The sequence below is a fragment of the Salmo trutta genome, chromosome 9 (assembly GCF_901001165.1).
Source record: "Salmo trutta chromosome 9, fSalTru1.1, whole genome shotgun sequence".
Taxonomy (NCBI): Eukaryota; Metazoa; Chordata; class Actinopteri; order Salmoniformes; family Salmonidae; genus Salmo; species Salmo trutta.
Genome location: NC_042965.1, coordinates 14,480,941 through 14,503,059, shown reverse-complemented (window position 1 = coordinate 14,503,059; position 22,119 = coordinate 14,480,941). Strand labels below are relative to the sequence as shown.

General features: G+C 42.8%; 1 protein-coding gene across 9 annotated transcripts in view; it reads left to right on the top strand.

Annotated features, from left to right (window-relative positions):
• Positions 1-21,802, top strand: part of LOC115199975 (citron Rho-interacting kinase) — a 63,345-nt gene extending 41,543 nt beyond the window's left edge. For 4 of the 9 annotated variants that reach the window (XM_029762575.1, XM_029762577.1, XM_029762574.1 and 1 more), the window contains 19 exons: positions 118-288; positions 518-541; positions 3,224-3,397; positions 3,538-3,718; positions 3,974-4,062; positions 4,251-4,355; positions 4,465-4,634; positions 10,500-10,544; positions 11,469-11,549; positions 11,712-11,847; positions 11,974-12,113; positions 12,227-12,319; positions 12,549-12,657; positions 13,060-13,188; positions 13,378-13,458; positions 13,641-13,719; positions 18,550-18,723; positions 19,319-19,610; positions 20,600-21,802. In XM_029762575.1, coding sequence (XP_029618435.1) covers positions 118-288; positions 518-541; positions 3,224-3,397; positions 3,538-3,718; positions 3,974-4,062; positions 4,251-4,355; positions 4,465-4,634; positions 10,500-10,544; positions 11,469-11,549; positions 11,712-11,847; positions 11,974-12,113; positions 12,227-12,319; positions 12,549-12,657; positions 13,060-13,188; positions 13,378-13,458; positions 13,641-13,719; positions 18,550-18,723; positions 19,319-19,610; positions 20,600-20,623 — 2,297 coding nt within the window. In that variant the 3' untranslated portion in view covers positions 20,624-21,802. The remainder of the gene's footprint in view (positions 1-117; positions 289-517; positions 542-3,223; positions 3,398-3,537; positions 3,719-3,973; positions 4,063-4,250; positions 4,356-4,464; positions 4,635-10,499; positions 10,545-11,468; positions 11,550-11,711; positions 11,848-11,973; positions 12,114-12,226; positions 12,320-12,548; positions 12,658-13,059; positions 13,189-13,377; positions 13,459-13,640; positions 13,720-18,549; positions 18,724-19,318; positions 19,611-20,599) is intronic. The other 5 variants (XM_029762581.1, XM_029762580.1, XM_029762578.1 and 2 more) reach the window with 4 other exon arrangements.
• Positions 21,803-22,119: the final 317 nt, after the last annotated feature.

The following is a 22,119-nucleotide window of genomic DNA, read 5'->3' as shown; positions in this document are numbered from 1 at the left end:
CTCTCTCTCTCTCTCTCTCTCTTTCTCTCTCTCGCTCTCTTTTTCTCTCTCGCTCTCTCTCTCTCTCTCTCTCTCTCTCTATGTGTCTCTCACTCTCACACATATACACACGTCCAGCGGTCCAGTACAAGCCTGTGGACCATGGTGGTACCCCTGCTACCCCTGGCACAACGCGCCAGCAGATGGTGATGTCTGCCATGGTGAAGTCTCCTGAGCACCAGCAGGGCCCGAGCAGCCTGCTGGCTACCTCTAACTCTGGCCGCAGGAAGGAGGTTGCCACCCCCGAGGGTGAGTCCTTCTGGAGGAGAAAAAGGGGACATGGGAGTGCATCAGATGAGACCTCTGTGTGGCCTTCAGCACTGTGTCCATATTTCCATATAATGCAGTATAATTGAAGTAATAGACCGCCCCTGACATAATAAAGATACTTGGACCTAAAATCACTCAGGCAAGCTTTCCTGATTCCTCTTCCTCCTAATGCCTTAGACCTTTGTCCTTTTTCTCTCACACTCAACAGAGAGAAGGAGAGTCACTTTTGAAAGTAAGTTCTCCTAACTCATGGAGCCCGCAATTTGCTATCCCCTTCCTTTTTGCCTCTCTACCACACTCCGAATGGGCCAGATTTGAAAAGCTCTGCACTGGGATCAAGTGGCAGATGTTTCTTTAGAGTATGGTATGCTAAGTTCTGGTTTCTAATGCTTGTATTGGAGTTTCCACTTTTCAGTAATGCCTCTCTACTAAATTATTCTAGCTCTGGAATTAGTCGTCACTTCAGTTAATAACTAAAGTATTTTCATAGAATGTAACTTTACATGTCTTTACATACAGTACCAGTCAAAAGTTTGGACACACCTACTCATTCAAGGGTTTTTCTTTATTTTTTACTATTTTCTACATTGTAGAATAATAGTGAAGACATCAAAACTATGAAATAACACATATGGAATCATGTAATAACCTAAGAAGTGTTAAACAAATTACATTCTTGAAAGTAGCCACCCTTTGCCTTGATGATAGGTTTGCACACACTTGGCATTCTCTCAACCAGCTTCATGAGGAATGCTTTTCCAACAGTCTTGAAGGAGTTCCCACATATGCTGAGCACTTGTTGACTCCTTTTCCTTCACTTTGCGGTCCAACTCATCCCAACCCATCTCAATTGGGTTAAGGTCAGGTGATTGTGGAGGCCAGGTCATCTGATGCAGCATTCCATCACTCTCCTTCTTGGTCAAATAGCCCTTACACAGCCTGGATGTGTATTTTGTGTCATTGTCCTGTTGAAAAACAAATGATAGTCCCACTAAGCGCAAACCAGATGGGATGGCGTATCGCTGCAGAATGTTGTGGTAGCCATGCTGGTTAAGTGTGCCTTGAATTCTAAATAAATCCCTGACAGTGTCACCAGCAAAGCAGCCCCACACCATCACATGACCTCTTCCATGCTTCACGGTGGGAACCACACATGCGGAGATCATCCGTTCACCTACTCTGCGTCTCACAAAGACACGGCAGTTGGAACCAACAATCTCAAATTTGTACTCATCAGACCGAAGGACAGATTTCCACCAGTCTAATGTCCAATGCTCGGGTTTCTCGGCCCAAGCAAGTCTCTTATTATTATTGGTGTCCTTTAGTAGTGGTTTCTTTGCAGCAATTTGACCATGAAGGCCTGATTCACACAGTCTCCTCTGAACAGTTGATGTTGAGTCTGTTACTTGAACTCTGTGAAGCATTTATTTGGGTTGCAATCTGAGGCTGGTAACTCTAATGAACTTATCCTCTGCAGCAGAGGTAACTCTGGGTCTTCCTTTCCTGTGGCGGTCCTCATGAGAGCCAGTTTCATCATAGCACTTGATGGTTTGTGTGACTGCACTTGAAGAAACTTTCAAAGTTCTTGAAATTTTCCGTATTGACTGACCTTCATGTCTTAAAGTAATGATGGACTGTCGTTTATCTTTGCTTATTTGAGCATGCCATAGTATGGACTTGGTCTTTTACAAAATAGGGCTACCTTCTGTATACCCCCCCTACCTTGTCACAACACAACTGATTGGCTCAAACGCATTAAGAAGGAAAGAAATTCCACAAATTAACTTTAACAAGGCACACCTGTTAATTGAAATGCATTCCAGGTATTCTGTATGAAGCTGGTTGAGAGAATGCCAAGAGTGTGCAAAGCTGTCATCAAGGCAAAGGGTGGCTACTTTGAAGAATCTCAAATATAACGTATATTTAGATTTCTTTAACACTGTAACAATACAATTTAGAAAATAGCACAAATTAAGAAAAACCCTTGAAGGAGTAGGTGTGTCCAAACATTTGACTGGTACTGTACATAAATTATAAAGACATTTTCATTCCTGGCTTGCGTCAGGTAAATCATTGTAGAAATGTAATTCAAACCAGCATATTGGTTGATTGGACATTACCAGCTAACATAAAATCAACATATCATGTTAAAAAAGCCAGTATGTGTTTGTGACACAGTGTATGTGTCTGTATTCTACTTGGAGAAATGAGACTGAAAACATTTCCATAGTTCTCTGTTGTTGAGCTAAACTTTCCTCCCTCTAAGTGCACAGCTTTGGAAATCTGAAGCAATTGCCTTTACTTCTGTTTGCCAACACGCCAATCCATTGACTCTCAGGCAGCTATCTGCTCTGCACCTTGAACCACTGCAACCCAGACCTGCACACCTTACAGAGAGGGGGTTTTCTTTTCAGCTTTTCACCTTCTACCGCAATGTAGAAACCACAGGAGGTTGGTGGCACCTTAATTGGGGAGGACAGGCTCGTGGTAATGGCTGGAGCGGAATAAGTGGAACGTTATCAAATATATCAAACACTTGGTTTCTATGTGTTTAATGCCATTCCGTTCACTCCGTTCCAGCCATTCTTATGAGCCGTCCTCCTCTCAGCAGCCTCCACTGGTTGGAACATATTCATCCTGTTCCCTCAATGAGAAGATTCCTGGATGCATGCGTTAAGTTCCAGTTATGAACTGATCACTGGTGAATGATGGGATCAATATGATTTACCTTTTCATTTCAGATCCTCTTATCTTTAACATTTTAACATTATGTTGGCAATGCTTCCTTTTCGTTGCCTCACTTGCACAACTGACATGGCACGGGGCAATGGATTTTTTGTTGTTGAAAAAAAAAAGATAATTGTGGTTGCTATAGATACTGTCCCTCCTCACTGTCTTTCCTGGCTGTGTTCAGAGTATGGCCATCGCATGAAGGACAGTCAGAGGGACAGGGAGAGGGGGAGGCAGAGGGAGAGCATTCACCACAACACCCCTCACCGCTTCACCGTGGGACTCAACATGAGGGCTGCCAAGTGTACTGTGTGCCTGGATACCGTGCACTTTGGTCGCCAGGCAGCCACCTGTGTCGGTATGTTACGTTCCATCCATCCACTCCCCATCACAATGATGAGGCACATTTCTGTTGAGCAAGGCTTTTTCAGAAGGGCGGCTCATACAGTAGTGTGATTCTGACATTCCTAGTTTGAACAGTTTTCTTCTCTCCTTCAGAATGTCATGCTTTGTGCCATCCAAAATGCTCCCCCTGCCTTCCTGCCACGTGCGGCCTGCCTGGGGACTGTGCCCTGCACATGGCTGAGGCGCTGTGCCGGGACAAAGGAAGCTCCCCTGGCCTGCAGCTCAAAGAGGCCAGCGGACATGTTCGCCTGGAGGGGTGGATGAAGCAGCCCAGGTGGGTCTGTTAACTCTGGTGTGTGACTAATAAGACCATACTATAGATCAACACTGCCTGTCTGCCTACCCTTCAAGTTGATTGCATTTAGACTGATTGCTAATCCCTCATACTGTATTTGATTTGATCTGAGATGTTTCTTTAGTACTAAAGTATAGTTGTAGGCTACAGTATTATCCTCATGTGTTCTAGACATTGACTATCTCTGTGATGGTCTATGCTGCTGGCCCAGTGACAGACATGTTTGTTCTGTAGGAATGGGAAGCGTGGGCAGGGCTGGGAGAGGAAGTATGTGGTGCTGGATGGGACCAAGGTGACCATCTACGAAACAGAGCCCAGAGAAGGTCTCACTCCCTTTCCTGTCCCTACAGTACATATGATTATGAAATAGGTTTAACAATTTTCTATTTTTTTGGTAACAATTCATTCTTATTTCCTTTAGCTTACAGTGTTCTTTATTGCTGCCAGTTGGTGTCTTTTAGTCTGTGTATTTCTTAGTGAATGTTGATTTCCCTCTGTTTGTGTTGTTCAGACTCAGTGAAGCCACTGGATGAGTTTGAGCTGTGTCTGTCTGATGGAGAGGTGATGGTGCACGGGGCTGTCGGGGCGTCTGAGCTGCCCAACACGGCAAAGTCAGGTACACCAAACTTGTGTCCGACTTATTATTACCTTATTAGTAGTATCATGATCTGTGCTTAGAAATTAACTGTTCCCCTCGTTCCCTCACTGTGCTGCGATGTGTGTAGATGTGCCGTATGTGCTGAAGCTGGAGTCTCACCCCCACACGTCGTGCTGGCCTGGACAGACTCTGTACTTCATGGCTCCCAGTTTCCCAGACAAGCAGCGTTGGGTGGCCGTGCTGGAGTCTGTGGTGGCAGGGGGGCGAGCATCTCGGGAGAAGGCTGAGGCAGATGCAGTGAGTACCACAGTACTCACCACTATGGAGTTAAATTAGTAGAATTACTTACTGACACACATACGCACAACCCTAAACCTTACCCTAGCCCCAGTGCTGGAATAAGTACCCAATTGTCATACTTGAGTAAAAGTAAAGATACCTTGATAGAAAATGAAAAGTAAAGTAAAAGTCACCCAGTAAAATACTACTTGTGGAAGTGTCTAAAAGTATTTGGTTTTATATATACTTAAGTATTAAAAGTAAATGTTATTGCTAAAATATACTTAAGTATCAAAAGTAAAAGTATAATTAATTAAAATTCCTTATAAATCCTCTTGGTACCGGTTCTGACCGACATTTTTGCTTATAAATCGATCTCTGGACACCGTAGATTGAACTAGGTTGCATTGAGAAATGGCTTTTGTTCCCATGGACACCAAGTATATTTTCTGAGCCTGTGTGACATAGGATGTGAAATCTGAAAACACTTGAAGCTGGGATGGATGTCGCCCCGACCATTTCATTCGCTCTTTCGACTGTCCATCAACTCCTGGCCGAACCCTACATCACAGCCACTGACAAAGCACATGCCTGCAATCATTACATCGTAGTGCAGCATTAGAGAGTGGTGTCATCACGGTAGATCGATTTATAGCGATTAATCCAAATAATTATTCGATTTTAAACAAAAAACACTTTCTGTTTGTCACAGATGGACAAGATTAATATGAGATGAAAGGAGAGTTCCTAACGAGTTCAGGAAGTCAAGCTAGAGCTCTGTTCACAACGAACATCTCACTTTAGAAAATATGCACATTTTCTCTAACCCTAAACATGCAAATATGTATTGTACAGTTATAAGGAAGGTGAAGTCTTATAGTTAGTCATTTTATAATTTGATTATGCTATATTTACAAACCAGATAAGTCATTTCAAGTCTTATTCATACAGTTTTGTTGAATAGGAAATACATTGTATAAAATATTTAATATTTGCCCATTTTTTTTATCATATTTGTACTGTGGACTTGAGCTTTTGTCCTTAAAAGTGACTACACATCAGCAACTGAGAACTATTTTTACCAGAAAGGTGAGATTTTAACCTTTCATTGAATATGCAGCATTACTAGTTGTTTTTTATGGCCCTCTTGTGATACATAATTACATTTCGAATACATTTAGTTACATTTAACTGGTTTAAGCAAACCAGAAGGCACCATTTTCTTTTTTCTTTTTTCTTTATGGATAGCCAAGGGCACACTCCAACACTACAAACGAAGCATTTGTGTTTAGTGAGTCTGCCAGATCAGAGGCAGTAGGGATGACCAGGGATGATGTCTTGATATGTGCATGAATTGGAAAATGTTTCTCTCCTGCTAAGAACTCAAAATGTAACGGGTACTTTTGGGTGTCAGGGAAAATGTATGGAGTAGAAAGTTTGTTATTTTCTTTAGGAATGTAGTGAAGTAAAAGTAAAAGTTGTCAAAACTATAAATAGTAAAGTAAAGTACAGATACCCCCAAAAACTGTACTGAACAAAAATGTAAATGCAACATGCAACTACTTCAAAGTTGTCACTGAAGTACAGTTCATACTGTATAAGGAAATCAGCCAATTGAAATAAGTTCATTTGGCCCTAGTCTATGGATTTCACATGACTGGGAATACAGATATGCACCTGATGGTCACAGATACCTTAAAAAAAAGGTAGGGGCGTGGATCAGAAAACCACTCAGTATCTGGTGTGACCACCATTTGCCTCATGCAGCGTGACACATCTCCTTCACATAGAGTTGATCAGGCTGTTGATTGTGGCCTGTGGAATGTTGTCCCACTCCTCTTCAATGGCTGTACGAAGTTGCTGGATATTGGCAGGAACTGGAACACGTCGATCCAGAGCATCCCAAACATGCTCAATGGGTGATATGTCTGGTGAGTATACAGGCCATGACATTTTCAGTTTCCAGTAATTGTGTACAGATCCTTGCGACATGGGGCCGTGCATTATCATGCTGAAACATGAGGTGATGCCGGCGGATGAATGACACAACAATGGGTCTCAGGATCTCGTCATGGTATCTCTGTGCATTTAAATTACCATCGATAAAATTCTATTCTATTCATTGTCCGTAGCTTATTCCTGCCCATACCATAGCCCCACCGCCACCGTGGGGCACTCTGTTCACAACGTTGACATCTGCAAACCGCTAGCCCAAATATGCCATACACGTAGTCTGCGGTTGTGAGGCCGGTTGGACGTACTGCCAAATTCTCTAAAATGACGTTGGAGGCGGCTTATGGTAGAGAAATTAACATTCAATTATCTGACAAAAGCTCTGGTGGACATTCTTGCAGTCAGCATGGCAATGGCATTCTCCCACAAAACTTGATACATCTGTGGCATTGTGTTGTGTGACAAAACTGACCATTTTAGAGTGACCTATTATTGTCCCCAGCACAAGGTGCACCTGTGTGATGATCATGCTGTTTAATGAGCTTCTTGATATGCCACACCTGTCAGGTGGATGGATTATCTTGGCAAAGGAGAAATGCTCACAACAGGGATGAAAACAAATTTGTGCACAGAATTTGAGAGAAATACGCTTACTGTGCATATGGAACATTTCTGTGATCTTTTAATTCAGCTCATGAAACATGTGACCAACACTTTACATGTTGTGTTTATATTTTTGTTCAGTACAATTAAGTAGTACATTAAAGTATTTTTACTGAAGTACTTTACACCACTGCCTAGCCCTAACCTAACCTAACCGCAGCCTTAACCCTAACCCTAACAATAACCCTAGCTTCATGTCCACATCCCAGTTCAACCCTAAACCTAGCTTCATGTCTACATCCCAGTTCAACCCTAATCCTAGCTTCATGTCCACATCCCAGTTCAACCCTAACCCTAGCCTCATCCACAACCCTAACACCTAGCCTCATGTCCATATCCCAGTTCAACCCTAATCCTAGCTTCATGTCCACATCCCAGTTAAACCCTAATCCTAGCTTCATGTCCACATCCCAGTTCAACCCTAACCCTAGCTTCATGTCCACATCACAGTTCAACCCTAGTCCTAGCTTCATGTCCACATCCCAGGTCAACCCTAACCCTAGCTTCATGTCCACATCCCAGTTCAACCCTAATCCTAGCTTTATCTCCACATCCCAGTTCAACCCTAATCCTAGCTTCATGTCCACATCCCAGTTCAACCCTAACCCTAGCTTCATGTCCACATCCCAGTTCAACTGTAACCCTAACTTCATGTCCACATCCCAGTTCAACCCTAACCCTAGCTTCATATCCACATCCTGGTTCAACCCTAAACCTAGCTTCATGTCCACATCCCAGTTCAACTCTAACCCTAGCTTCATGTCCACATCCCGGTTCAACCCTAACCCTAGCTTCTTGTCCATATCCCAGTTCAACTCTAACCCTAGCTTCATGTCCACATCCCAGTTCAACTCTAACCCTAGCTTCATGTCCACATCACAGTTCAACTCTAACCCTAGCTTCATGTCCGTGGCCTCCCGGGTGGCACAGTGGTCTAACTGTGCCACCAGAGATTCTGGGTTCGAGTCCAGGCTCTGTCGCAGTCGACCGCGACCGGGAGGCCCATGGGGCGGTGCACAATTGGCCCAGCATCGTCCGGGTTAGGGAGGGTTTGGCCGGCAGGGATATCCTTGTCTCATCACACACCAGCGACTCCTGTGGCGGGCCGGGCGCAGTGCACGCTGACCAGGTCGCCATGTGTACGGTGTTTCCTCCGACACATTGGTGCGGCTGGCTTCCGGGTTGGATGTGCATTGTATCAAGAAGCAGTGCGGCTTGGTTGGGTTGTGTTTCGGAGGACGCATGGCTCTCGACCTTCGCCTCTCCCGAGTGCGTACGGGAGTTGCAGCGATGAGACAAGACTGTAACTACTACCAATTCGATACCACGAAATTGGGGAGAAAAAAGGGGTAAAATAATTTAAAAAATTGAATTAAAATTAAAAATAAAAAAAAACTTCATGTCCACATCCCAGTTTAACTCTAATCCTAGCTTCATGTCCACATCCCAGTTCAACCCTATCCCTAGTTTCATGTCCACATCCCAGTTCAACCCTAATCCTAGCTTTATCTCCACATCCCAGTTCAACCCTAATCCTAGCTTCATGTCCACATCCCAGTTCAACCCTAATCCTAGCTTTATCTCCACATCCCAGTTCAACCCTAATCCTAGCTTCATGTCCACATCCCAGTTCAACTCTAACCCTAACTTCATGTCCACATCCCAGTTCAACCCTAACCCTAGCTTCATGTCCACATCCCGGTTCAACCCTAACCCTAGCTTCATGTCCACATCCTGGTTCAACCCTAACCCTAGCTTCATGTCCACATCCCGTTTCAACCCTAAACCTAGCTTCATGTCCACATCCCGGTTCAACTCTATCCCTAGCTTCATGTCCGTGGCCTCCCGGGTGGCGCAGTGGTCTAACTGTGCCACCAGAGATTCTGGGTTCGAGTCCAGGCTCTGTCGCAGCCGGCCGCGACCGGGAGGCCCATGGGGCGGTGCACAATTGGCCCAGCATCGTCCGGGTTAGGGAGGGTTTGGCCGGCAGGGATATCCTTGTCTCATCACACACCAGCGACTCCTGTGGCGGGCCGGGCGCAGTGCACGCTGACCAGGTCGCCATGTGTACGGTGTTTCCTCCGACACATTGGTGCGGCTGGCTTCCGGGTTGGATGTGCATTGTATCAAGAAGCAGTGCGGCTTGGTTGGGTTGTGTTTCGGAGGACGCATGGCTCTCGACCTTCGCCTCTCCCGAGTGCGTACGGGAGTTGCAGCGAAGAGACAAGACTGTAACTACTACCAATTTGATACCACGAAATTGGGGAGAAAAAAGGGGTAAAATAATTTAAAAAATTGAATTAAAATAAAAAATAAAAAATAATGTCCACATCCCAGTTTAACTCTAACCCTAGCTTCATGTCCTCATCCCAGTTCAACCCTAACCCTAGCTTCATGTCCACATCCCAGTTCAACTCTAACCCTAACGTCATGTCCACATCCCAGTTCAACTCTAACCCTAACGTCATGTCCACATCCCAGTTCAACCCTAACCCTAACGTCATGTCCACATCCCAGTTCAACTCTAACCCTAGCTTCATGTCCACATCCCAGTGCAACCCTAACCCTAGCTTCATGTCGACATCCCGGTTCAACCCTAAACCTAGCTTCATGTCCACATTCTGGTTCAACTCTAGCCCTAGCTTCATGTCCACATCCTGGTTGTGCTCAACTCTCAACAGTTAATGACAGGGCTCACTCAGCAACAAGAGAGAACTCATTGTTAACTATAAGAGTTTGGTAAATGGTGGAAAGTGTCGATCCTCATTCAGCTTTCACCTACATTATATATCTGTTATTAATACCAGATGGATATATAGACCTGTTTCCCTGGCTATTGTCTTTTAAGGTCGGTGCTCTGTTTAGATGCCTGAGGTCTGACTCATCAAAGGTTAAAACAGCATTTTTACTGTATGAGGGTTATACTTTACATTTACCATCAGATTTTTTCTTCGATACAGCATACTTGTATGCTTGATAGGACCCTGAGTATAATGCATCCATCCATTAAATCTGTATAAATAATTGTGAATTGTTTTGTTTTTTAATCATTTACTGCAGTAGTAAAGGTTTATAAATAATCCACGATGTCTCTTATATGTGGCGTTAATTGTCCCTCTTCTTCTCTCTCTCACTTTCTCTCTCTCTTTCTCTCTCTCATTCCTGTTTGTTGCTTTTTCATCATGTCATACTGTATGTCCCTGTATGTGGGCATGTTTTGTTGATTTGCTCTATTCTGCCTGCCCCATGGGGTGTCACTGCACATAGGCTGCTGTGTCCAAAAAACAGATGGTTCTGTCTCCTCTGGTCCAGGTAGAGTCTAACGAGGCTACTTTTGTCTGCTTTCCTGTTGATACCAGACACACAGGCACTTTATACACACAGTTACAATTATAATACATTTACGATTACAGTACAACATTTACAATGACAAAACAGAATAATTCTGTGCATGTTTGTCTTGAGTGCGTGGTCATCTTTCCTGCTGTTCACCTCACGCTGTGACCACACGCTGGCTGTCCTCACCATCCTTTCCTCTATTGTCTTATCAAAGTTGTGTTTACTGTGAGTGATTGTCTGACTGTTGTAGCACCTGGCAACTATCTTTGGTTCAATATCTTTGATTAGATGTATTGTGATCAGATCATTGGATAGCTTTTTTCACTGTATATAATCTTTACACAAATGTTAGATGTGTCACGTTTTGCGAGGTGTTCAACTTTCACGATGAGTGAACATACTCATCACAAAGCCTATTACAGTGATATAACCAGCCCTATGCACACGATAGGCCTTCCTGTAGCCAGGACAAGTGGTCTGTCCGGTAGTACCATCAGCTTTCACTTCTTACCATGTAGAGCCCGTGTCAAACTCATTTCACGGAGGGCCGGATGTCCGTGGGTTTTCGTTCCATCCTTATCCTTGGTTGATGAATTAAGTTCGCTAATTAGTAAGGAACTCCCCTCATCTGGTTGTCTAGGTCTTTAGCTGATTGGAAAACCCAAAAACACACAGAAACTCAGCCCTCCGTGGAATGAGTTTGACACCCCTTTTGTGGAGTCTCTCTACCCCCTGTTCACTCTGCCTGATTACCCTGTTTCTGCACCCACCCAACTACCTTAATATAGACCCTCTTTCTGTTCCTATACAAAGCCTGACAGCTTCCCGACTGTGCCTCTCCCACCATACTGAAGCTGTGAGCCTTCTGACCCTGTGTTTCTGTCTCCCGTCCACCAGAAACTTCTTGGGAACTCTCTGCTGAAGCTGGAGGGAGATGACAGGCTTGACATCAACTGTACTCTCCCCCTCACAGACCAGGTAATATAATGAAGAGCAAACTAGACTTTTGAGTAGTATGGGTTGATGGGTTTTTTCTTCCGCCTTACCACTTTTACATGTGAGTTGATAACATATGCCCTTCATGTAGTCCCACAGTGTACAGTGCACTACAAGTGACGTGTGTTCTTTCCACTCTCACAGATAGTGTTAGTGGGCTCTGAGGAGGGTCTGTACGCCCTGAATGTGATCAAAAACTCCCTGACCCACATCCCTGGCCTGGGCTCCGTCTTCCAGATCCACATCATGAAGGAGCATGAGAAGCTGCTGATGATTGTTGGTATGAAAGCCGACTTGACTCAATCAGTGATAACAGCACATATATACAGCACATCGTCAACTGTCTCATTTCTTTGTCAGTCAGACAGAATTGAAGGGAGGGGTAATGTCTGTGTTTGGCCTGTAGGGGATGAGAGGGCGCTGTGTCTGGTGGAGATTAAAAAGGTGAAGCAGTCTCTGGCCCAGTCCCACCTGCCCGCCCAGTCTGAACTGGAACCATTTATCTTTGAGACGGTCAAGGGCTGCCACCTCTTCTCTGCAGGCAGAGTAGGTCTAGTGGTTTTTCAGTGGTTTGGGGGCATTGATTCAATTGGTCATCCTTTGGCCGAAGAAATGCTTATCATAACTGTCACTGACTTTGTGGATGTGTCTGTCTACAGATAGATAATGGGCCTTGTATCTGTGCAGCAATGCCTAACAAGATTACAATTCTGCGTTACAATGACAATCTCAACAAGTTCTGCATTCGCAAGGTGAGTATCACCTCAAAAGTTGAAACAAATGATCAGATGGAACGATGAACACATCACTTTCTGGTTACAGAGGAAATTAAATTGACCCACAAGACAGCTCACAGTGACTAGACGTGCACCTCATTTATATTGAACTGCAACTGAAGAAAAGTCTGTTCCTCCTATCAGTCCATCAGTTGTGTTCCCTCGCTAGTTCTCTAACGTCCTCCTTCCTGCACCCCTCCATCAGGAGATAGAGACTCTGGAGCCCTGCAGCTGCATCCACCTGACCAGCTACAGCATCATCATCGGCACCAACAAGTTCTACGAGATTGAGATGAAGCAGTATGTCCTGGAGGGTTAGTGGTTTTCCTTGTTGGTCGTTTCTCTCAGTAAACCCACTGGAACTCGTGAGTACCAGAAACTGAAATGTGACCAATCCAAAAATGCTACATGTAAATGAGCCACTCTACTATTCACGTGTTAAAGGTTGATGCCACTAAATCATTTCCATGGTTAATCTAATGCTGATTCTAGATTTACATTTTAGTCATTCAGCAGATGCGCTTATCCAGAACAACTTGCATGAGCATTTAGGGTTAAGTGCCTTGCTCAAGGGCACAGCAACACATTTTTCACCTATTCGGCTCAGGATTAGAACCAGTGACATTTCAGTTACAGGCCTAACGCTCTTAACCACTAGGCTACCTGCCACCCTATCTGGGACAGAGAGCGTGTTATACACTGTGTCGCCCTTGTAGAGTTCCTGGATAAGAAGGACATGTCGCTGGCCTCGGCGGTGTTTGCTTCCTCCTGCCACAGCTTCCCCATCTCCATAATGCAGGTCACCAGCACTCAGCAGAAGGAGGAGTACTTGCTCTGCTTCCATGGTGAGATCTGGCTTGATATTTGCAATTGCAATAAATTAATCTTACCGTGGTGATATTGTATTACCTGTTTTACTGTACATATCGCATAAAATTGTGTTGTATTGCTCCCCACACAACCACAGAATGATTGTAAAACATTCCAAGGTACATTCATCGACACAGTAGTTAATGACTATTGTTCTGTCACAGAGTTTGGAGTGTTTGTGGACGCATACGGACGAAGGAGCCGCACTGAAGAAATTAAATGGAGTCGTCTGCCCCTGGCCTTTGGTGTGTACAGTATACAGTAGCTGTATCTTCACATAGTACAGTTCTAACAAAGTGGTATGCGTTGTGGTGGATTTGATGTAGTATTGTCAGAACAAGAACACTGCTAGAAATGTGAATCTGAGTACCAGTAGTGTATGTCGTGACTTTTGTAATGTAACCCTTTCCTTATCTGTCTTGAACAGCTTACAGAGAGCCCTACCTGTTTGTGACATACTTTAACTCCTTGGATGTGATCGAGGTTCAGGGACATGCTGCACTTGGGTAAATAAAAAAACGTCCGAAACACAAAAGTCACACAATAAGAACTTGCACCTGACAAACGCAGCAGTATGTCTGAGTAGGCCTATGTGACCACAATCAATGCCACAAATTGAGAAGAACACAGACAATAATAGATAAGTGATCTCCAATAGCGTTCCCCCATGTCTGATTTTCATTTTCTATTCATCCATTGTGCTAAATGGCAGACATTATTGATTTTAGCATGATGTTATTAATTCCTCTCAACTCTCTGAATTGAATGATGGGTATTGTATTTCCAGACTTTGGGCTAGATGAAATCAGATTGACATCCGCATCGGTTGTTTTGGCAGTGTCAGAGGTGGAACTGAAGCTGTCAAATCCACAAGCAGCTTGCGTTAACCTTTTAACCTTTTACTGCTGTGGGCTAAATCAGGGTCATACAGTTTTTCTTGGTAATCTTAAACAAATCTACTTTGAAATGAAGGTATACACCTCACACACATGGGTTGTGTCATTTTGGAGTCATTTTTATTGGAAATAAGAATAGAATAATGTTTCTCAACACTTCTACATTAATGTGGATGCTACCATGATTGCAGATAGACCTGAATGAATTGTGAATAATGATGAGTGAGAAAGTTACAGAGGCACAAATAGCATACCCCCAAGACATGCTAACCTCTCACCACTACAATAACAGGGGAGGTTAGAATTTTTGGGGGTGTATGATATTTGTTATTCTTTTTCACAATTCAGTCAGGATTATCCGTAATCATTGTAGCATTCACATTAATGTAGAAGTGTTCTATTCTTATTTACAATAAAAGTTACCCCAAAATGTCATAATACATTATTTCACATGAATATATATTGGGCACAAAATAATCTGAAACACAACCCAAGCAAACAGCGAATGCATCCAACAAATGAGTCACAAGCTTGATGTAGTCATTGTGTTCTATGACTATGGGACCAAATACTTAACTTTTTACTACTTTAATACACATACAGTTCATTCGGAATGTATTCAGACCCCTTGACTTTTTCCACATTTTGTTACGTCACAGCCTTATTCTAAAATTGATTCAATTGGTTTTTTCCCCCTCATCAATCTATGCACAATACCCCATAATGACAAAGCAAAAACAGGTAAAAAAAAGAAAAGAAAAAAAGTATTCAGACCCTTTTCTCAGTACCTTGTTGAAGCACCTTTGGCAGTGATTATAGCCTTGAGTCTTCTTGGGTATGATGCTACATGCTTAGCAAACCTGTATTTGGAGAGTTTCTCCCATTCTTCTCTGCAGATCCTCTCAAGCTCTGTCAGGTTGGATGGGGAGCGTCATTGCACAGCTATTTTCAGGTCTCTCCAGAGATGTTTGATCGGGTTCAAGTCCGGGCTCTGGCTGGGCCACCCAAGGACATTCAGAGACTTGTACCGAAATCATTCCTTCTTAGTCTTGGCTGTGTGCTTCAGGGTCATTGTCCTGTTGGAAGGGGAACCGTCGGCCCAGTCTGAGGTCCTGAGCGCTCTGGAGCAGGTTTTCATCAAAGATCTCTCTGTACTTTGCTCCATTCATCTTTCCCTCGATCCTGACTAGTCTCCCAGTCCCTGCCACTGAAAAACATCCCCACAGCATGATGCTGCCACCACCATGCGTCACCGTAGGGATGGTGCCAGGTTTCCTCCAGACGTAATGCTTGGCATTCAGGCCAAAGAGTTCAAGCTTGGTTTCATCAGACCAGAGAATCTTGTTTCTCATGGTCTGAGAGTCTTTAGGCGCCTTTTGGCAAACTCCAAGTGGGCTGTCATGTGCCTTTACTGAGGGGTGGCTTCCGTCTGGCCACTCTACCATAAAGGCCTAATTGGTGGAGTGCTGCAGAGATGGTTGTCCTTCTGGAAGAGGGTGGTGAGAACGTCCCACAGGACCCTGAACCGCTTCTACCCCCAAGCCATACGACTGCTAAACAAGACTGCTAATAGTTAATCAAATGGCTTCTCTGACTACCTGCATTGATTGTTTTTTGCACTGACCCTATGCACACACACTGGACCCACACACTGACACATGCTGTTGACCAATCACTGACGAAGGGGCATGGACTTCAGGCTACCGAATTGTGACTCAATATTTTTATTTTGCATGAATACCAGGAAAAAACCCTGCCAAAGACAAAAAAACATACAAAAATGTTTCCATGATATATGCGCAAACTGTTTCTACTGGGAAGCATACAGTAAGCTTAAAAAGTTCAAACATTGGAATAATACTGATATAAATGGCTATAAATCCCCCCCATCCAAATGAACCTGAAAACATACATTAGCCTAACAATGGTTTGACATTATATCTAAAATCGATAGAGCCTACACTTCCTAGTGTCATTTTTAACTTTTAAAAGCTAAACAGTTTCTGCGTTATGACAACATTTTGTGACGTTTTTGTTCATTTTGGTCTTTGGCAGGTTTTTTGGGGGGCTGTTCGTGCAAAGACTTTAGTAGCCGAAGTCTACACCCCTTCGTCAGTGATTGGTCAACAGTACTACTCCAAGTAGGAGTGTTTGTTGTCATAACAGTACTACTCCTAAACATTAAGTGTTTGTTGTCATCCAACAAGAGAGGACTAGTTTTCATGCACATTTCACTTAAGAATACTGAACCAAACCTCTTAGTTAAAATTGCATGACAAAGACCTCCTTGGCAGAAACATCTAAATGAATTCTGACTGTTTAGAGGAAGTGTTTCTTCCTATGTTGTTGCTACGATGGCTCAAGAGGGACAAACAGTAATATTGCAGTTTATCGTTTTTCAAGCGAAGGTCTTTAGGGAGTATGTGAGCACATACGTTCGCTTTGCGTAGCCGAGATGTCTTAACGCAGTAGGAATAATAATGAAAGGGGTGTTTTGTGACACACAAGAAGCCGCTCACCTACGGTATTTGCCAGCTCGTACAGCAGTTACACGTCCAACACCGCCAAAACATATTTCATGCAGATGTCGGCCAACGCTGTTTAACGTTGGTTAATGCTCTAGCTGATTGAATCTAGGCCTTGATCCTAACCCTGCATTTATAGCCCTGTTTATACCTGGTTCTAACAATGCATCCTTTGTCCTGATCTTGTCAACATTCTGATTGTGCTCACATTTTCAGACAGATGTAAACGATTAAGACACATTGTGATCCGATTGTGATCTTTCTGACCACATCCGGAGGTAGTCAGAAAAGCATTGTGTTTGGATATCTTACAAGTGTAGACAGATCTGGACAGTGAAACCATTTAAGCCATCATTATCTTGCCCTCTAAAATCATTGACAAGTCACACTATTACCTTATGGCATCAATATAACCCTAACCCTCACACACCATATATAGACTCCCAGTAATTTATTGGGTAAATCACCAACCTTTCAGCATCACTGTGCCTTCTTCAGGGTAATGTCATGAACTCTTGAATCAGGTTATGTGGACAAACAGAGCAATTAGTGCAACCAACGATAATAGTGAGGGGTGTGTCATAATTATTAAGTCAATTAGAATGAATCGAGTGAAACTGTTAAAAAACTATAGTTTATGGCATATTTAATATATTAGGCTATCGTTATCATATGGAAACAATTTAATATTGTACATAATATTAGCATCAACATACATTATTGTTTAATTCAATTTCACATATTTAATTGTTTCCTATTTCATTTCATTTGTTTTGTTCCATGTAATCTTTTGGTTCAACCATAATGCATAAGAAGCATCATCAACGGGGGAACATATTGGGTGTACGCTGATAAGCTGTACAAAGAATAGATCAATTAATAAAACTGTTCATAAAAGAGAGAATTGTTCATAAGGGCCTGAGATCAAAGTCAATATTCAGACCACTAGGGGTCAATGTTTTTAGACAGGATATCCAGTAAGCCTCCCTTTATAGTAGTAGGATCTCCATGTTACCTCCTCTCCTTGGTAGAGCAACATGCTCAACGCCTGTGTATTTGAGGGAGGAGATTGGATGGTTAGCTTCAACAAAGTGAGCTGCTACTGGATAGTCAATGTTCTTACACCTGATTGAGCTGCGGTGTTCAGCTATGCGTTGTTTTAATTGTCTTCGTTTGTCCTGCATAGGCTTTTCCACATGAACAGGTGATGAGATAGATTACTCCCTTGGTCTTGCATGAGATGATATCCCTAACAGGGATTTTTCCACCTGTATGTGGGTGTCTGAAGAAGGATGTTTTTATAGTGCTTTTGCACTGTGCGCATGAGCCACATTTGTAGTTCCCATTTGGAATAGGTGTCAAGAGTGTTTGAGTGGGGTCAGGGGGCAGGCCAGATCTCCAATATTGCGATCACGCTTATAGACCACCAGTGGGGGTTCCTTGAAGTGGTGTGCGATTGCAGAATATGCCAGTGCTTTTTCAGGATTGCTTTCAATTTCTCCAAACACTCGGTGTACTTGGTGCAAAAGACAGCTGCGTTGTTTTTCTTCTTTGGTTGAGTTTTTAGCAATTCTTCTCTTGGTTTATGAGATATTTTCATCATCATTGCAGCATCAAGAGTTTTGTCCTTGTAGTCTCTCATTTTGAATTTGTCCTTTTTTCTTTAGCATTGCTGTCCAAATCTGTCTAATCTGTCTATATGGTAGACCATTCACGAGGGGATGTATTTTTATGTGAAATAAATACAAATATTATTTTGAAAGAATATCTGTTGCATAAAGAGACACATTTTACTACCATGTGTAGATGTAACGGCTACAACGTGGGCACAATCACAATGTGGATAAGATCAGGACAAAGGAAGCATGTTAGAAGCAGGTATAAATTAGGCCTGTGTCTGTGTACCTGTGTGTAGCCCTCCAGTTCTAGCCCATCTGGACATCCCTAACCCCCGTTACCTGGGTCCAGCAATCTCCTCCGGGGCCATCTACCTGGCCTCGTCCTATCAGAACAAGCTGCGGGTTATCTGCTGCAAGGGCAACCTGGTCAGGGAGTCTGGGGAGCTGCAGAGGACCGGCTCCAGCCGCGGGTGAGAACTCTCTGTCATGTTCCAGACCCCTAACTTTTAGCTAATGGACCGGAACTACTGGACCATCAACTAAATCTATGGTGAAGGGTAGTAGATGCACATACAAGTAAACAAAGGAAACTCCAGAATACTAGATACACTGCGTCACAAGTCTTGTGCTAAATGTTGAAAGGGGCTTCAGTGCCACCTACTGTTCTGAGTTTGCATTGGAAGCCAAATATACACCGAGTGTACAAAACATTAAGAACACATGCTCTGTCCATGACAGACTGACAAGGTGAAAGCTATGATCCCTTATTGATGTCACTTAAATCCACTACAATCAATGTAGATGAAGGGGAGGAGACGGGTTAAAGAAGTATTTTTAATCCTTGAGACGTGGATTGTGTACTCTGAGGGCAAATGGGTGCAACTCAATATTAGCAAGGTGTTATTTTTTTGTTCGCTCAGTGTATCACAGCCATTGTTATTTTGCCAATTAAAGCCCAAATCTGTATGGTCATGGTTTTATCTCTGACTTTTATCTAATTGGAGCTGAAACAACAACAGCTTATTTGTCTCCATACATTTATTTGTCTTCTGTTTGTCTCTACAGCAGCCCCAGTAAGAGAGGTCCACCCACATACACAGAGCACATCTCCAAGCGTCTGGCCTCAGGCCCTGGCAGCCATGAGGGGCTTCACCGTGAGCCCAGCACACCACACCGCTACCGGGAGGGCCGAACCGAGTTCCGGCGGGACAAGTCCCCAGCACGCCTGCTGGACAGAGAGAAGTCCCCAGGCCCCAGACTAGACAGCCGCAGAGAGAGATCCCCTGGGAGGTTTGACGACCACCAACGTCTCCACACCGGCTCTGACCGCCGCACACAGCTCACCCCTGTCAATAAGGTACAGTCATACACGCCCACACTAGGAATTCCATCACTATTACATCAATTGGCCAAAAATGTTAGGATTGATTGTGAAGCTGGTACACTCAATACAGTCCATTACATGGGTCATTCCACGAAATGAGTGCCTTTTGCGTCCCATTAATATTTTAGGTAGATATTGTGCATAAATATATAATTGTAAAAGCTTGTTATATTAAATGAAGTGCCCTTTAAGATAGACACGGAAAATTCAATAAATCCGATTTTTTTATATGAATAGACTTGCTAAAGTGTCAAAATTCAGCATTTTGACATGGCCAGCTGTGCACACAGTGACTTCTAGGAAGATTTTAACCCACTTAACCCCAACATTTCTCCAAGTTATCACCATCATAGTAAAGCCCTAGTTATTTTGTTGCTTTGACGAAGTCAATTCTGAAGATTATTTATATCATGTCATTAGTGATTCATTTTAAGGTCAACCCTGTTACGTGAACTGAACGCTCGTTTTAATATGGTCAAACTATTCATTATTATAAAACATTTTTTTTAAAGAGACATTGAACATCTAATAGTCAAATCATAGTGTAAAAGCAGACGAGTTAGTTCTGTTTTTGGCCATTTCCTGGTGTTTTGTGGTGGAAAACTGAGTGGGTCGAACATAACACGTCACTGTTACCCATAGATAGGCTAGAAATGTTGTAACAAATGGTTATCGCCCCTCCCTGTTGCACACAAGCTTCCATTCATGGCAGATTTAGATGAAGTCATAAACCTGCTATTTTATTTGGCACTTACTTGTTGACAGGCACTTAATAGTATTTTTTATTTTTACAGAGATGAGAAAATGTAGATTTTTATTAAGTTGAAAATGTGCTCTTTATGAGAGAATGTTAAAATGAGGAGATTTCTTCTTCACCAAGTTACACTACTCAAAAGGAACCTAATTGGTGGAATGACCCACATGAGTAGAGTTGATCTTCTATGGCTCTCTCTGTATTTTAGGTATGGGACCAGTCTTCTGTGTGAGTGACACAAGGAGAGGCTTAGGAGAGGAGCTGTGTGAGCCTCTGTTCACTCTGCACATGGCTACGCCATCGAGGGGAGACCAACCAGAAAACCAAGTCATTCCCCATCGCCTGTATATAGTGCAATCGTGATCCATTTACCAACACATACACTGTTGCACTGGGGACATTTTCTTTGACAATCATCTCCTTTCTGATATGTGTATTCATGGCAATGGTTGTTTAACAGAGCAGCGTTTGCAGGGAAACCCTATGGATCTATGATACATTGTTTATAAGTACTAAAATCAAGTTGTAAATATTGTTGTTCCAGTTTTTATAGATAAGGGAATAATAGGCTGGTAAAGCCAAGTCTATATTTTTTAAGGAAGTGTTTCTAATGATGTTGCAGGGAGAGAAATTATGTTGCAGGGAGACTCGAAATCCAATCTCAAAATCTCATCATCCCAGATGCAATACTGTAGTTTTTGCTTTTCTATGGCCGGTCAATCATGCCAACATTCAATAACCCATGTACTGTTTAAATAAAACGTGTTCCAAGAGAGCAATGCACATGAGCTTTTCACTTGAGGTTTACTTTGAACAGGATTCTAAATTCATTGTTTCTACATGACCAGTCTTCTTTTTGGATCAACTTTGTATGGTCCTCTTGACTAGACGGACTTTGATATCTAATTGCATATGATTGCTTAATAATTCGTATCTTACCATACTTTCTAACAGACAAATGTTTTGCTACAAGTGTTCCTTGTGTTGTTTAACTATACCTAAGATGAATAAGAAGCCTATAAGCTTGGTCTGATTTGAAACAGCAGGCAGTGGAGCTGGCTAACCATGCCCCCAGCTTGTTCTGGAGTCTGCAGCTGCTTATTATGGTACAGATGTCCTGTTCTTACTTCTGTGCAGTGAACTATCTATGAAGTCCAGTAATTGTCAGGGTTTTAAATCGCTTCTTTTTCAAACAAATCAACAACAACAAAAAAAGCTTCATTAGTCACATCAAAGAGCATGAGTATTTCAGAGCAGTAGTAGTTTTACCTTGATTTTTGGGTTTGTGTTTTTCTGTCGTAAATTCACATGAATTTGCATTCAATGAGTATACATCGATACAAGACAATAACTAAAGGTTTTCTTGATTTTTGAAAAATGTACACACATTAAACATGATTGAGCTACCCTGGCAATGTGTCAAGATGCCCTTTTCTTTTTTTAACACCATACAGCTTACATATCATTAACGTTTGCATGAGAAATGATTCCGGCTAGCAAATGATAGATGGAAATAGACCATTTTATTTTCCTTTAATTCTACATCAATGTAATGCTCTTTAAAAGCAAATTCAACAAAACAAAATAGATAATAAACAAACAGCTATGTCCTGTTCCAGGAAACGGCTATAAAGTCTTCTTGGACAGAGACATGAGAAGGTTGAAAGTGCTTGTTAAACAGAAGGGAAAAGGTGGAAAAGAAAAGCACATAAGTGATCCCTTTGTTAC